This window comes from Myxine glutinosa, chromosome 8 (assembly GCF_964187855.1).
Source record: "Myxine glutinosa chromosome 8, kmMyxGlut1.1, whole genome shotgun sequence".
Taxonomy (NCBI): Eukaryota; Metazoa; Chordata; class Myxini; order Myxiniformes; family Myxinidae; genus Myxine; species Myxine glutinosa.
In genome coordinates, this window is record NC_136268.1 from 32,964,635 (window position 1) to 32,979,611 (window position 14,977).

A 14,977-nucleotide genomic window follows, 5' to 3' on the forward strand; every position below is an offset into this window, starting at 1 on the left:
GGATTGTCAGAAGCAACCTGTATGGAGAGATCAGTCAGGTTTGAGCGAAGGCCCCGGATGTTTGAGGTCCATACCGTTAATGAAGAGAGAGGGGGAGCATCGGGTACAGGACAGGGGAGGGGAGGAGTAGGGTAAGATGAAGGATGAGAGGGGGAGGTAGGGAGAGCAGTTGTTAGTGTGTCAGCGACTGCAGAAGAGTTCCAAGAAAGGGAAGGATGAGGAGGATGAAAGGTTTGAAGGTGAAGGGATGAGGCACAGTGAGGGGTTGTTTGAGGGGGGGCAGAGGAAAGAAGAAGGTTGGGGGGTGTGGAGGTATGAGATAGAAGGGAGACGAAGTGGGGAGGAGGCAGCTTTGAGGAGGAGGGGGGAGGAGGGAGAATTGGAGAGGAATGGTATGGGGGGAGATTTGAATGGGAGGGGTTGGGGGGGAGTTTTGAAGGGGAGGAGTGAGGGGGGAGTTTAGGAGGGGAAGGGCAAGGGGGGAGTTCAGGAGTGGAAGGGCAAGGGGGGAGTTCAGGAGTGGAGGGGTAGGGGGGGAGTTTAAGAGTGGCGGGGCAAGGGGGGTGTTTAGGAGTGTAGGTGCAAGGGGGGGAATTTGGAGGGGAGGGGCAAGAGGGGAGTTTAGAAAGTGGATGATTAATGAAAGACGAACATTGAAAACAAATTGGGTTTGTTGTGATTTTCAAGTTAGCAATCCGGTTCAGAATGAGGGAGGAGGGAATGGAATGAATGTGAATTTAGACCATGTAGTGAGGGAGACGTATAAGATATTGAATTTCTTTTTTTTGAGGTGGAATGAGTTGGAGAGGAAATTGAGAAAAGCCTTTTAAATAGGAAGAAAAACAGCGTGTTGTAAAATACCACTGAGTAAAACACTGAAGGGGAAAGGTTATACATATTTAAATAATATTTAAACAGAACCGTGAACAATCTTATGTGCACAAAAATACCAACGGGGGGAGAGCCGAGAGGGACCACCACGAGTCACGTGAAGGGCAAACGGTGGATGGCAATTTTGGTGGCCATTTTGAAATAAATGGCCACCATGCAACACTTGGAGACTGGAGTTGGCTATTCGACTGGCATTTGTGCTTGTCTATAGAAGAACATAATTGCCGAATTTGATGCTTGTATCATAATGGGAACGATGCCCTCTAACAATGGGAGCTAGCCGCCGAGCATGGAGTAGGATGTGATCGAACTTCGCAATTTGTGCATACGTAATAAATATATGCCTCATTGAGTCCAATTTGGAGGAGGGTTTCACAATGGCCATGAGACGGACCTGCTTTTCGGTTGACGACCCTGTTTCTGTCACTATCAGGCAGGGAGGCATTAAGTATTTCGACTTGGTGCATGCTTTTGTCGTGGCCGTACAAACGCTCACAAACACGCTCACGGATCGTCTGAAAACACGCCCACGACACGATGAACCCACCCACTTGCGTCTGAAGACACGCCCACGATTGCAGGAAAACACGCCCACGATGTAGGAAAACACGCCCATGATCGCACGAAAACACGCCCACGATTTCACTAAACCACGCCCACGACCGCACGGAAACACGCCCACTCATAGACGAACCACGCCTCTGAACGTACAAAACACGCCCACGATGGCACAAAACGCACCTCCGAAACATATTAAACACGCCCACGACGTCTGAAACACGTAGGCGGAATGACGTCATTTTCCCCTCTCTTTCGCTTTAATTCCCAAACAATTTTCATCAATACCTTTTTCGTTTGCATGCTTGGAGACTCCTTACAGGCTCGGAAGAAATGACGAAATATTGTGAAGTAAAATGAAACAGTTGTGTTTCTCTCAGAAAGGAAGATGGCTGAGAGAAAAGAGCGAGGAAGGTAGTGTGTGACGGGAAGAGAGGGAGAGGGAGAGGGTGAGGAGGAGAGGTAAAAGGAGAAAGACAGAGGTAGGTTGGGCCACTGTGGGAGACAAACGAAGATTGTAGTGATGGCCGCTCACAAGCCTGTGGAGTGGGTAAACGCTGTGATACAACGATTTGACGAGCAGGTCTGCGCCGAAGGCCCGTTATGATCTATTCTCTTTTTATCTATTTTTGCATCCTGATGCCCTTTCTTAAACTCTTCACACAGTTCTTTGCACGTTTGTGTTTGATTGCAAGTCGGGTGCTTGATGGTGGATGGAGCAAAATCTGTGGGAAGTTAGGAAGCAACAGGAGCTCAAGTAGTGAGGTGCAGGAGTTGGGAGCTGCGATGCCACCCTCGGGCGCTGCACATGTGCACCGTGACCCTCGGGCGCTGCACAATTGTGCCTTGACCCTCGGGCGCTGCACGTGTGCGCCTTGACCCTCTGGCGCCGTGACCCTCTGGCGCTGCACATGGGCGCCGTGACCATCTGGCGCTGCACATGGGCGCCGTGACAATCTGGCGCTGCACATGTGCGCCGTGACCATCTGGCGCTGCACTGTGCGCCGTGAACCTCGGGCGCAGCACATATGCGCCGTGACACCATGACGCTGCACATGTGCACCGTGACCCTCTGGCGCTGCACATATGCACCGTGAAACTCTGCCGCCGGGACCCTCGGCTGCCGTGACCCTCTGCCACCGTGACCCTCGGGCGCTGCACTGTGCACCGTGAACCGCGGGCGCCGTGACCCTCGGGCACTGCACATGTGCACCGTGATTCTCTTCCGCCATGACCCTCGGGTGCTGCACATGTGCACCGTGACACTCTGGTGCTGCACATACACACACTGGCAATCGGGTGCTGCACATGTGCACTGTGACCATCAGATGCTGCACATGCGCACTGTGACCATCAGATGCTGCACATGTACACCGTGACCCTCTGGTGCTGCACATGTGCACCGTGACCCTCTGCTGCCGTGACCCTCTGCCACCATGACCCTCGGGTGATGCACTGTGCACTGTGAACAACGGGTGCCGTGACCCTCGGGCACTGCACATGTGCACCATGACCCTCTGCCGACGTGACCCTCGGGCGCTGTACAGGTGAACCATGGGTGCTGTGACCCTCGGCTGCCGTGACCCTCTGCTGCCGTGACCCGCTGCCGCCGTGACCCTCGGGCGCTCTACACTTGTGCATTGTGAACCGCGGGCGCCGTGACCCTCTGCCGCCGTGACCCTCTGCCGCCGTGACCCTTTGCCGCCGTGACTCTCTGCCCCCGTGACTCTCTGCCACGACCCTCTGCCGCTGTGACCCTCTGCCGCTGTGACCCTCGGGCGGTACACGTGTGAACCGTGAACCTTGGGCGCCGTGACCCTCTGCCGCCGTGACCCTCTGCCGCCGTAACCCTCGGGTGGTGCACGTGTGAACCGTGAACCTTGGGCGCCGTGACCCTCTGCCGCCGTGACCCTCTGCTGCCGTGACCCTCAGGTGTCACGTGTGTGCAACGTGACCTGCAGACGCCATGACCCTCAGGTGCTACACATGTGCACCACGACCCTCTGCTGCCGTGACCCTCGGGCGCTGCACATGTGAACTGCGGGCGCCATGACCCTCGGGCACTGCACATGTGCACCATGAACCACGGGCGCCATGACTCTCTGCTGCCGTGACCCTCAGGTGTCACGCGTGTGCACCGTGACCTGCACACACCGTGACTCTCAGGCGCTGCACATGTGCACCATGACCCTCTGCCGCCGTGACCCTCGGGTGCAGTGACCCTCAGGCGCTGCACATGTGAAACGAGGGCTCTGTGACCCTCGGGTGCTGCACATGTGCACCGTGAACCATGGGCGCCGTGACCCTCTGCCACCATGACCCTCAGGCGCTGCACATGTGAAGCGCGGGCTCCGTGACCCTCGGGTGCTGCACATGTGCACCATGAACCATGGGCGCCGTGACCCTCTGCCACCCTGACCCTCAGGCGCTGCACATGTGAACCTCTGCCACTGTGACCCTCTGCCGCCGTGACCCTCTGCCGCCGTGACCCTCTGCCACCGTGACCCTCTACCGCCGTGACCCTCTGCCACCGTGACCCTCTGCCGCCGTGACCCTCTGCCACCGTGACCCTCTGCCGCCGTGACCCTCTGCCACCGTGACCCTCTGCCGCCGTGACCCTCTGCCACCGTGACCCTCTGCCGCTGCACATGTGAACCTCTGCCACTGTGACCCTCTGCCGCCGTGACCCTCTGCCGCTGTGACCCTCTGCCGCCGTGACCCTCTGCCACCGTGACCCTCTGCCGCCGTGACCCTCTGCCGCCGTGACCCTCTGTTGCCGTGACCCTCTGGAGGGTCACGCATGTGCACCGTGACCTGCAGACGCCGTGACCCTCAGGCACCGCGTATGTGCACCATGACTCGTGCGCCATGCATGTGCATTGCGAACCGTGTGCACCATAAACGGTGTGCGCGGTGACCCTTAGGCGCCGTTCTTCTGGCTGGGGTCTGTATGCATGGTCGTACCTATTCCTGGGTATGGTGTGCATATGCAGTCTCCATTGGCTGATGTTTGTGCGCCTGCGCAGCACTGGTTGGTGCATTAATGGATTGGGGTTACCATGCATGCCAGCTGGGGCTACTGCACATGTGAGTTGTGGTTACCGCTTGTGTGGACTGTGGTTGCTGCATGTATGACCCTTGGGTGTCTGTCGGCAGGTATCCGGACTCTTGCTCATTGCTGGATTTCTTCTCTTCTTTACATTTGATGTACATTTGAATGTTTCCCCCACCCATCCTCTCTGCCCCCCCCCCCTCCACTTTTGCGAAGATTACCTGAACTAGGCCTGTTTCTAGGAGTTTTGTGCAAAGTTAATATAACATGCCCTCTGTGTTGTGTTAGTCGTCCCCTAACCGGAGGCTTTCTCGACCTTTTCCCCTTACCCTTTAACATGTTTAACTGAAACTCGGTACATGGCTTTATTATGATAAGTTGCAGGATAAGTTTGAGTTTTGGTGCATTTCATCAATTTTTCACAGAGTTATGCCCTTTTTGAACTTAGAAAATATCACATTATACATGGGTCAGTTTTCAGCTGCCCTGACTCCACCCCACTGCTTTGCACCCATTGGCTGGACAGCTGGCCTGACTCCACCCCAATTATAATCATGCACCACCATTCTCTGAAGCAGTACAGATCAGCAGGCCTCAGTCCTTAGGCCTGGGTGCTAGTCCATGGCGCAGTGCAATTGCAATGATCCCAGGTATATAACCACGATGTATGCGCATAAGCCGTACACATGCTTTTGCTTCATGTATGTACATCGGGTTATTTTTTTGTTATTATTTTCGGCACCGAACGCGGCATAATATACACCGCCCAAATAAAGGGATGTGTGTACTGATATTGAACCGAAACTTGGTAGGGGACGTGTTTTGCAAAGCAATTCTCCCTCTTGTTTATTTTTCCTCCCCCTTTTCCCACATTGTTATTTCATGACCCGACCCCCAACATCCACGTGCTTGATTTATCCATTTATTGATTAATCGATTTCTTGCTTTCTCCCTTTTGCAGTTGCCTATGCGAACCGGGCAGGTGAGTGGGCATAGCAAGGTGGGACTGGAACACAGCAGAGAGTGTTTGGTCATCATTTCACAGCACAAGTTCAGCCTGGTGGCGAGCGGCCTCACTGCCATCCTCAAAACCGTCAACCATGCAGTAAGGACCCTCGTTGCGTGAGATGAATGCTGTGAGATGAATGCTGTGAGATGAATGCTTGGAGTGATGCGATCGAGTGATGTTGCTTGTTCTCTTAGGAAATCTAATACAATTTTAGTGGCTGTTACATTGGATGATTTAAATAGGCATTTTAAAAATGGTTACACTTTTTAGCATTCCCATTTGATTGCATAACTTGTGATGCTTGGTTACCAGATTGAAATGTCTTTTACTGCATTTATTACTCCCGCCAGGGAGTAACGCATTCACTCGTGTCCGTCCGTGTGTGTGTTCGTGTGTTTGTGAACAAGATATCTGGAAAAGTTCTGAACGGATTTGGATGAAAGTTGGTGGGATGATTGCCCTTGGGATAAGGAAGAATTGATTAGTTTTTGGTGAAGCTCAGGATATTATTCCCGATTCAGGAATTTTTTGAAGGATTTTTTTTACCATTGGAAGATAGGGCTCAGCAGTGGCCACCCACGGGGGGGAGTATGCGCTTTACTGAGTGGCGTTCTAGTTTGTCCATTATCTACTCACTTCCTTGTAAATTGGAAAAAAAAAAAAGTACAGTGATCTCTCCTCATTACCTCTGCCACTGAAGGTGGATGGAGCTTAATGGCTTCACCACACTTTGTTTGTCTGTTTGTTTGTCTGTCTGTGAACAGGATATCTCAAAAAGTTGTTGATGGATTCGGACGAAATTTGGTCGAGAGGTTAGGTATGTGACCAGGACAAAATGATTAGATTTTGGTGAAGATCCCGATCTGGATCTGGATCTGAGAATTTTAAAGTGATTCTTCACCATTAAGAGATAGTGCAAAAATACGAAATCGAGCAAGATATCTCAAAAAGTTGTGGACGGATTCGGATGAGACTTGGTGGACAGGGAGGGTATGCGGCAATTACGAATCGATTTAATTTCCGGATCTGGATAAGATCCCAATCCGGATCTGGATAAGATAATTTTTAAAATTTTCAAAGTGATTCTTCACCATTGAGTGATATGGTCAAAACGATATATACTCGTAGCACGGTATTTCAAAAGGTTGTGGACTTTTGACAAAACTTGTTGGATGAGTTGAGTAAGTGACAAGAAGAAGCCGATTAGATTTTGGTTCAGGTCCAAATCCAGATCTGGCCTATCAGTGGGATAAAAAACGTAAACTCTTCAGCCTGGCGGAGATGTCATTGTGTAATAAGTGTCGATTTTGGTGAAGATCCCGATCAGGATGCTGGAATTTATTGAGAGATCCTTCATCATTGAGTGATTGGGCCAAAAACTATATGAACCACCGTTCGAGGCCATTTTCCCCGCAGAGCAGGGGTTAGCCTTTTCCGGGCACCGTGGTCCCCTTTTTTGAAGCAATGTTTTATGGCCGGATGCCCTTCCTGCCGCCAACCCTGTTGGTCGCCTCTTGTGAGACACACAGGGAATTACCAGTGAACTGGTACTCAATTTGCCGACCTCGGAAGGATGACAGGCTGAGTCAACCCCCCTGGCATTAATTCAGCGATCGACCGGGATTCAAACCCAGGATCCTAGGATCCCAAGCCGGCACCCTAACCGCTAAACCAACACCAGGCTGGCCAAAAACTATATATAGCACAATATTTCAAAAAGTTATGGATGGATTATGACAAAACTAGGTGGATGAGTTGGGTAGGTCACAAGAACAAGCCGATTGTCCGGATGCAGATCTGGCCTATAGTGGGATAGAAAACGTGAAACAATAAAAGTCAAATTTCTATAAAATGTGGCAGACTAGTGAATTATTTCATAACAGCACATATTCTTGCCAAGGACGGGTGATGCGCTGGTATGGGATTTGATAGGATTGGAGGGACGTAGAGCAACAACGGCAAGAACAATCCTGTGACCAATGGGCTTGAAGGACTGCCATCCAGAATACCACGAGGTCATCCGGCATGAATTTGGACAAAGTTTACTTTCGACCTGGCCAAACGCAATAAATGTCAGGACTTAGAAGTAAGTTTAGACGTCAAATGCAGAAATCTTTGACGTTGTTAATTGTGCCGATGAAGCTTGGTGACGATGCGTGAAGCATTGAGTGAGAGGAGATAGGAACAAGCAGACAAAGAGACAGAGGCCATCCTGTTATTTATATAAATCGAAAAGAATGGAAACTGGAATGGAATGGAACAAACTCCCTCACTCTCTTCAATCCCACTCCACCCTCCAGGTCTTTAAAACAGCTGTTCACCACCATCTCTTATCTTCCCCCATCCAAAACCTTGATCTTTACTACCCCCACTAATTTCACCCCAAATCCTACACTTTTTTGAAATACCAACTTCCTGGAAGTCCTTCGTCTCCTTGTGTTTTATACCTCTTCCCCCCCCCCCCCCCCCCTTCCCACGCCTCCTCCCCCCAAGCCCTCTCCCTCCCACACTTCTCCCTGCTCTCAAATGTTGTGTTTGTGTGCTTCCCCTTCTCTCCCCATCTTGTCTTCCGCTCCCTCTTTTTATATATTTTGTTTGCCTGGTTGATTTGTTTGTGAAATAAATGTTAGCTCTTTCACGAGCCTCGATTCAGTATACAAAAAACAAAAACAAAAAAAAAACTGATAAACATTCTGAAGGCCGATACAGTGTGATAGGAGTGCATCTAATTCTGCAGTTGAGGATCACTGTGTTTGAGTGTTCTCGAGATGAATGTGCCGCTCTGCGATCAAAATTTCTGTGTTAATAGGTGCGCGTGTGACGCTGTGACGTGTGCAGGGTAAACGGACTCAAGGAGGGGGAGTCGAGTGGGAGAGGAACTTGCAACTTTCACAGCTTTCCATTCTGGACACATTGGAGAAATGCCTTGCTGGTGTAAGGACTGGGAAACCAGGGGAAGTGGGAGTAATGGTGGCAAGTCATGTGGACACCAACATGTTTAAGTTAAATTATCAAACGGTGATACAGTATTTGCCATTTTGGCAAAAGAATTCTCCCTCCTGGAAGAGGATTTTGCATCAAATTTTGATGAAAACGTTGGACTTCGGTCCCAGCGGCATTCTTTGGTCTCGGCATTCTTTGAGGAGCAAGGGTTTCCTGCAGACCGAAAGAAAGTTCAGTTGGCAACTTTTTTTTCTTTTCAATCGGGGTGGACAATTATCAAGAACAAATGGATATAGGAGAAAAATCGAAATATGTCCCGCTCTACCATGAGTCATGACAACTGTATTGAACAAACCTTTTTTTTGGACGTGCATGCAGCCAGTTGCCATTAATTACTCCCACATATCAGCTTTTGATTAAATTGTCCTGCCTTTTTCTGGAGCCGAGCCTTCACTTGGCATCCTTTACCTTTCTCTTCCACTCCCAGCAACCACGAGAACCTTCGAGGCTGGATGAGTCAACGTTGGTGAAGCAACTTTTACCGGAGATCTGCCACTTCCTGCATCTCCCCCGCGAGGGAGGGGCAGGCGGTGGGGGAGGTGTGGGGAGTTCTGGGGTGCAGGGGGGTCCGCTGGGTCTAGGAGCGAGCTTCTATCCCCAGCTCCGGGCTTCGGCATCACGAGTCATGTTCTCGTTGTCATGTAACCACTTCGGCGTGATTTTCAACCGCATATCCACACGGTAAGATGCGGTGTCAAATTGCTCTTTGACTAAAACGTCCTGAATATCCTTCATGCTTATGAAGACTGAATACAATGTCCTATACCTGCAGCATGTGCACCACGTGTGGCTTGATGATTCATGACCGATGCGTGAAAACCCCGCTTTGTATGACCACGCGTATTGCAAAGAAAAATTGCTCTGAGCTTTGACTTTGTTTATGGCACATAGTTCTCATTTAAGGTTTGGACGATTACATATTTGTTTATTACATTTACTTCCTATATTAATCCCCTCCCAATATACTAATATGTCTGGAGACAATATGGTGTTCTATTTGATTTTTAACCACACCGTTTACCTTGGTTGAGTATTACCTTGCATGCACTCACAGGATGAGTCAATATCTCATGGGTTGGATCAGGGTAGTTATTTACAGAACATGCTGTGAGCAGGGCCACAGTGAGACGTGCAAACTCTAATTGTTATGGCAATTACCTTGTTGCAGTGTGACTTTCACCTACATTTTTACCGTAACACTTGTTGGGACTTGCTCATTCTACCTGAATAATTGGTATATTTTGAAAGTGGAGCCTGAGCCGAGTCACGAGTTGGCAACCTTGGTTTTACCTCTTGATTTTTATTTGGTATCTTGGAGTGTGACCTTTTGACCTTCATATTGGAATGACCATTTGTGGGCTAACGCCATATCTAAGTTGTAACGTACTTTCCTTTACGTCCTCTTGTATGAGTTCGAGTCCCGACTTGACTGTAAACTCTCGTGCTGGTGCTTCGTAGGCAGGACATCACATCAATAAGTACATTATCCATTCGAGGGGACTTTAAGTCAGCCGTCCTATCTGCAAGCAGACTTTAAAGGTCCCATGGTATCCTTTCAAAAGAGTAGACCATTGTGTGCCAGTACCCTGGCTAAATTCCAAATTGCTGTTGTGGTTTAGAGCTGCTTCTACAATCCTCTTCGATTGAGTAGTGTCCTATACGTGGTTAGTTCCTGGCTATGAAAATGTATGCGATGGTGGTGGGCTGACTACATGGTCTTGTCTTAAACTTTCATGATGATATAATCAATGATGATAATGATAATTGGTGAAATGTTTTTCTTTGTAAGTTTATTCATTTTTTAACTATCGTCTAATAGCTTTCCCATCTATTGTCTGTCTTGTTACCCACCTCTCACCATCTTTGCTCATGAAGGTTGCAGGAGCTAGCAAACTGTCCAGAAGACTCTACAGATGTCAATGACCTTGAGTTAACCCAGCATATCTGCCTCAATGCTGCTCGGCTTACGCGCCTGCTACAAGGTAATCGATTTGAATCTCCAATGTTATTATTCCAATGTTGATTTTTGTCGAAGCATATTTGTGATCAAGTTATCGTTTGACTATTGTAAACAAAGAGAGAGCGAGAGAGACTGGGAGCGAGAGAGATTGAGAGCGAGAGAGAGACTGAGAGCGAGAGAGAGACTGAGAGCGAGAGAGACTGGGAGCGAGAGAGATTGAGAGCGAGAGAGAGACTGAGAGCGAGAGAGAGACTGAGAGCGAGAGAGAGACTGAGAGCGAGAGAGACTGAGAGCGAGAGAGACTGAGAGCGAGAGAGACTGAGAGCGAGAGAGACTGAGAGCGAGAGAGACTGAGAGCGAGAGAGACTGAGAGCGAGAGAGACTGAGAGCGAGAGAGACTGAGAGCGAGAGAGACTGAGAGCGAGAGAGACTGAGAGCGAGAGAGAGACTGAGAGCGAGAGAGAGACTGAGAGCGAGAGAGAGACTGAGAGCGAGAGAGAGACTGAGAGCGAGAGAGAGACTGAGAGCGAGAGAGAGACTGAGAGCGAGAGAGAGACTGAGAGCGAGAGAGAGACTGAGAGCGAGAGAGAGACTGAGAGCGAGAGAGAGACTGAGAGCGAGAGAGAGACTGAGAGCGAGAGAGAGACTGAGAGCGAGAGAGAGACTGAGAGCGAGAGAGAGACTGAGAGCGAGAGAGAGACTGAGAGCGAGAGAGAGACTGAGAGCGAGAGAGAGACTGAGAGCGAGAGAGAGACTGAGAGCGAGAGAGAGACTGAGAGCGAGAGAGAGACTGAGAGCGAGAGAGAGACTGAGAGCGAGAGAGAGACTGAGAGCGAGAGAGAGACTGAGAGCGAGAGAGAGACTGAGAGCGAGAGAGAGACTGAGAGCGAGAGAGAGACTGAGAGCGAGAGAGAGACTGAGAGCGAGAGAGAGACTGAGAGCGAGAGAGAGACTGAGACTGAGAGCGAGAGAGACTGAGACTGAGAGACTGATGGGAATGTTGCATAGAGCATGAGTATTGAGTACTGTATGTGTCTAAGTTGTTACACTGGCTGTCATTGTCCCTTCAGATACACCAGTATTTGGATTGCCCTGCTTGGCATTACCATTTGAGCCATTAGGTCAAGATGCTGTTGTCCCAGTTTCATATCCCATGTAGTACAGTGTTGACTTGTCCATTGTCTACTAATATCTATGTAATTCATAAAAATTGTAGATGTCATAATATCCATGCACTGTACGTGTACCACATACTGCATGTATATCTATCTTCCATGGCAGTAAACACTGCAAATTGAAGAAATTATAAGCAGCCGGTGGAGAGAGATGCCAAAAGAAGGCTTGGCAGAATAGGTCGGAAGGTGGTATACAACAATGTAATGAGTAGTCAGAACACTGCTTGTATCAAGCAGGTGGAACTCTTTTGTACAAGGATGCAGTAAGTTCTCCAACAAAGTCACGACGTTTCCATATTGCGCCGTATTATTCCCGTCAGTGCACCACATTTTTCGACTTTCTTCGCTCGTGCGCAGAATGAGGATCTAGTTGTCAGTGGAACAATATCCCAGGTGGTTAGTACGGTATATCTACTGTACACGTAAGAATGTGAAGCAGTGAGAGGCGAAAGAACACATCCTCGATCCATGTAATTTTAGTCTTTGTTCAGCATACACCCAGTGAATTTCCACTAAACGTCACTCATGAGTGATATACAGTCACGTGAAAAAGTAAGTACACCCCATGTAAAGTTTTGACTTTTTCAACATATTTCAACATACAGCTATTTGATCTTCATTTCAACAATATTGATAGATAAAGGTGATATAATACAACAAATATCATGAAACATTTACATTTTGTAGTCCATTGTATAATTTAAATGAACATAAATGCAAATTTCGCATGTGGAAAAAGTAAGTACACCCCTACATTTATCACTACTTCAAATACCTAAAATTAGAATCAGGTGCACCAGCTCAGGTGCAAATGATTAGAACATCGTTAGAGAGGATCTTGGAGGAACCTGTCTTATTCAAACCTCAGACATTTCGTTTGGTTTGCTCTTTGTTGTTGAAGTGTGCGGCGTCACCATGTCTAGATCAAAAGAGCTCTCTGAGGCCTTCAGAAAGAAGGTTATAAATGCTTACGAGTCTGGGAAGGGATTTAGAAAGATCTCCAAACAATTTGAAATCAATCATTCGACTGTCCGGAAGATCATCTACAAGTGGAGAAGATTCCAAACAACTGCCAACTTGTTCAGGCCAGGCCGCCCCAGCAAGTTCAGCCGGAGAGCAGACCGCAAGATGCTGAAAGAAGTCTCTAAGAACCCCAGAATGTCATCACGGGACCTACAGGTAGCTCTTGCCACTGTTGATGTCAAAGGGCGCGAGTCTACCATTAGAAAGAGGCTGCACAAATTTGATCTGCATGGGAGGTGTGCCAGGAGGAAACCTTTGCTGTCCAGAAAGAACATCAGGGCAAGACTAAAGTTTGCCAAGGAACACCTAGGCAAAGAACAGCCCTTCTGGAACAATGTGCTCTGGACAGATGAGTCAAAGGTAGAGCTATTTGGCCACAGTACCAGAAGACATGTTTGGCGAAAACCAAAGACAGCATTTGACCACAAGAACCTGATACCAACTGTAAAGCATGGTGGTGGAAATATTACGGTTTGGAGCAGCTTTGCTGCATCAGGGCTGGGGCAGCTCACCATCATATAATCCACTATGAATTCTTCATTGTACCAGAGGGTGCTTGAGGATAATGTGAGGCCATCTGTCGGAAAGTTGAAGCTCAACCGAAGGTGGACCTTGCAACATGACAATGACCCTAAACATACCAGTAAATCCACCAAGGAATGGCTGAAAAGAAAGAAATGGAGGTTTCTGGAATGGCCAAGTCAAAGCCCAGATCTAAATCCCATCGAGATGTTGTGGGGGGATTTGAAACGAGCTGTGCATGCAAGAAACCCCTCAAACATCACACAGCTGAAAGAATTCTGCATGGAGGAGTGGGCAAAACTTTTTCCCAGTCGATTTCAGAGACTGGTAGACAGTTATAAGAATTGCCTATTTGAGGTTGTTTCTGCCAAAGGGGTCAATACCACCTATTAGAGCCAAGGGTGTACTTACTTTTTCCACATGCGAAATTTGCATTTATGTTTATTTAAAATTATACAATGGACAACAAAATGTCAATATTTCATGATATTTGTTATACTAGGGCATGCCCGTACTATATATATATCTAAAATTATATCCCCCCCCTCTATTTACATGAAATGGTTTGGTCCATTCGCAAAGCCAAAGCGAACGGCTTGCGAGTACGGTGACAATCCCCCCCCCTCTATTTACATGAAATGGTTTGGTCCAAAGCGAACGGCTTGCGAGTACGGTGACAATCCCCCCCCTCTATTTACATGAAATGGTTTGGTCCAAAGCGAACGGCTTGCGGAGTTTTTGGTAAAGAAATCGCCATAGCTCGGTAACTACTTGTCGATTAATATGAAACCTTGAAAAGGCACATCCTCGGGTCCCCAGCAATATACCTGGCAAGTTTCAAGTATATCGTACCCGTGGTTGTCGAGAAACAGCGGTCACAGACAAACATACATACACACAGAGATTACTGGAATTATAGATAGATTATATCACCTTTATCTATAAATATTGTTGAAATGAAAATCAAATAGCTGTATGTTGAAATATGTTGAAAAAGTCAAAACTTTACATGGGGTGTACTTACTTTTTTACGTGACTGTACGTCGTACTAGTACCCGACTGCAAAGCCGCAATGAGCCAGCGAAGCCAAAGCCTCTTGCCACTATTTTACCCATCACTGTGGCATAAGTAAGTTCGGTAGTTGGTCGTAGGTAGGTGTTGTAGGTACCGTACCTAGTTCAAAATGACACCATTTGCATTCTGGATGAGATGAAAATTTATAAAATTTACTTCTTGATTAATTCGGTGAATTCCCTCTCAACTTCGGATATTTCCGGCCGTGAAAAACTATCTTCTACGGCCGCGAGATTTCTAAAAAAATAATTCTTCATCAATTTTGGAATATTTGACGCCGTTTTCAGCCTCCGAAATGTGGTAAAAAGCTTTTTTGAAATACTTTTTCAAATGCTCGAATCTCATTGGTTCCGGTGTTTGGTGACGATTTTCGTTGAAGATAACCAGGGTCCGGGGAACGAGGTTGGTCTTAAAGTATTTTAATTACAAATTAGAGGTGCATAAGATGGTGAATCAACAAAGACGGGTGAAACAAAGTCCTATTGAACTTTTTCGCAATTTTTTATGCATACTTCCGCATCCGCAAGTTGGCGGCCTCCATTGAGTGATTTGGTTTTTGAAATATTTTTTCAAATGCTCAAATCTCATTGGTTCCGGTGTTTGGTGACGATTTTCGTTGAGGATAACCAGGGCCCGTGCGGGCCCGGGGAACGAGGTTGGTCTTAAAGTATTTTAATTACAAATTAGAGGTGCATAAGATTGTGAATCCA

The 14,977-nt window shown here is 48.0% G+C and overlaps 1 protein-coding gene across 1 annotated transcript in view; it reads left to right on the top strand.

Moving 5' to 3' along the window:
* The first annotated feature begins 1,696 nt into the window (after nt 1–1,696).
* The window catches only part of NF1 (neurofibromin 1), a 157,358-nt gene continuing 144,077 nt past the window's right edge, over nt 1,697–14,977 (top strand). The window contains exons 1-5 of the mRNA XM_068124291.2: nt 1,697–2,032; nt 5,463–5,606; nt 8,349–8,444; nt 8,941–9,194; nt 10,389–10,495. Of these exons, the coding sequence (XP_067980392.2) occupies nt 1,973–2,032; nt 5,463–5,606; nt 8,349–8,444; nt 8,941–9,194; nt 10,389–10,495 (661 nt within the window). The 5' untranslated portion in view covers nt 1,697–1,972. The remainder of the gene's footprint in view (nt 2,033–5,462; nt 5,607–8,348; nt 8,445–8,940; nt 9,195–10,388; nt 10,496–14,977) is intronic.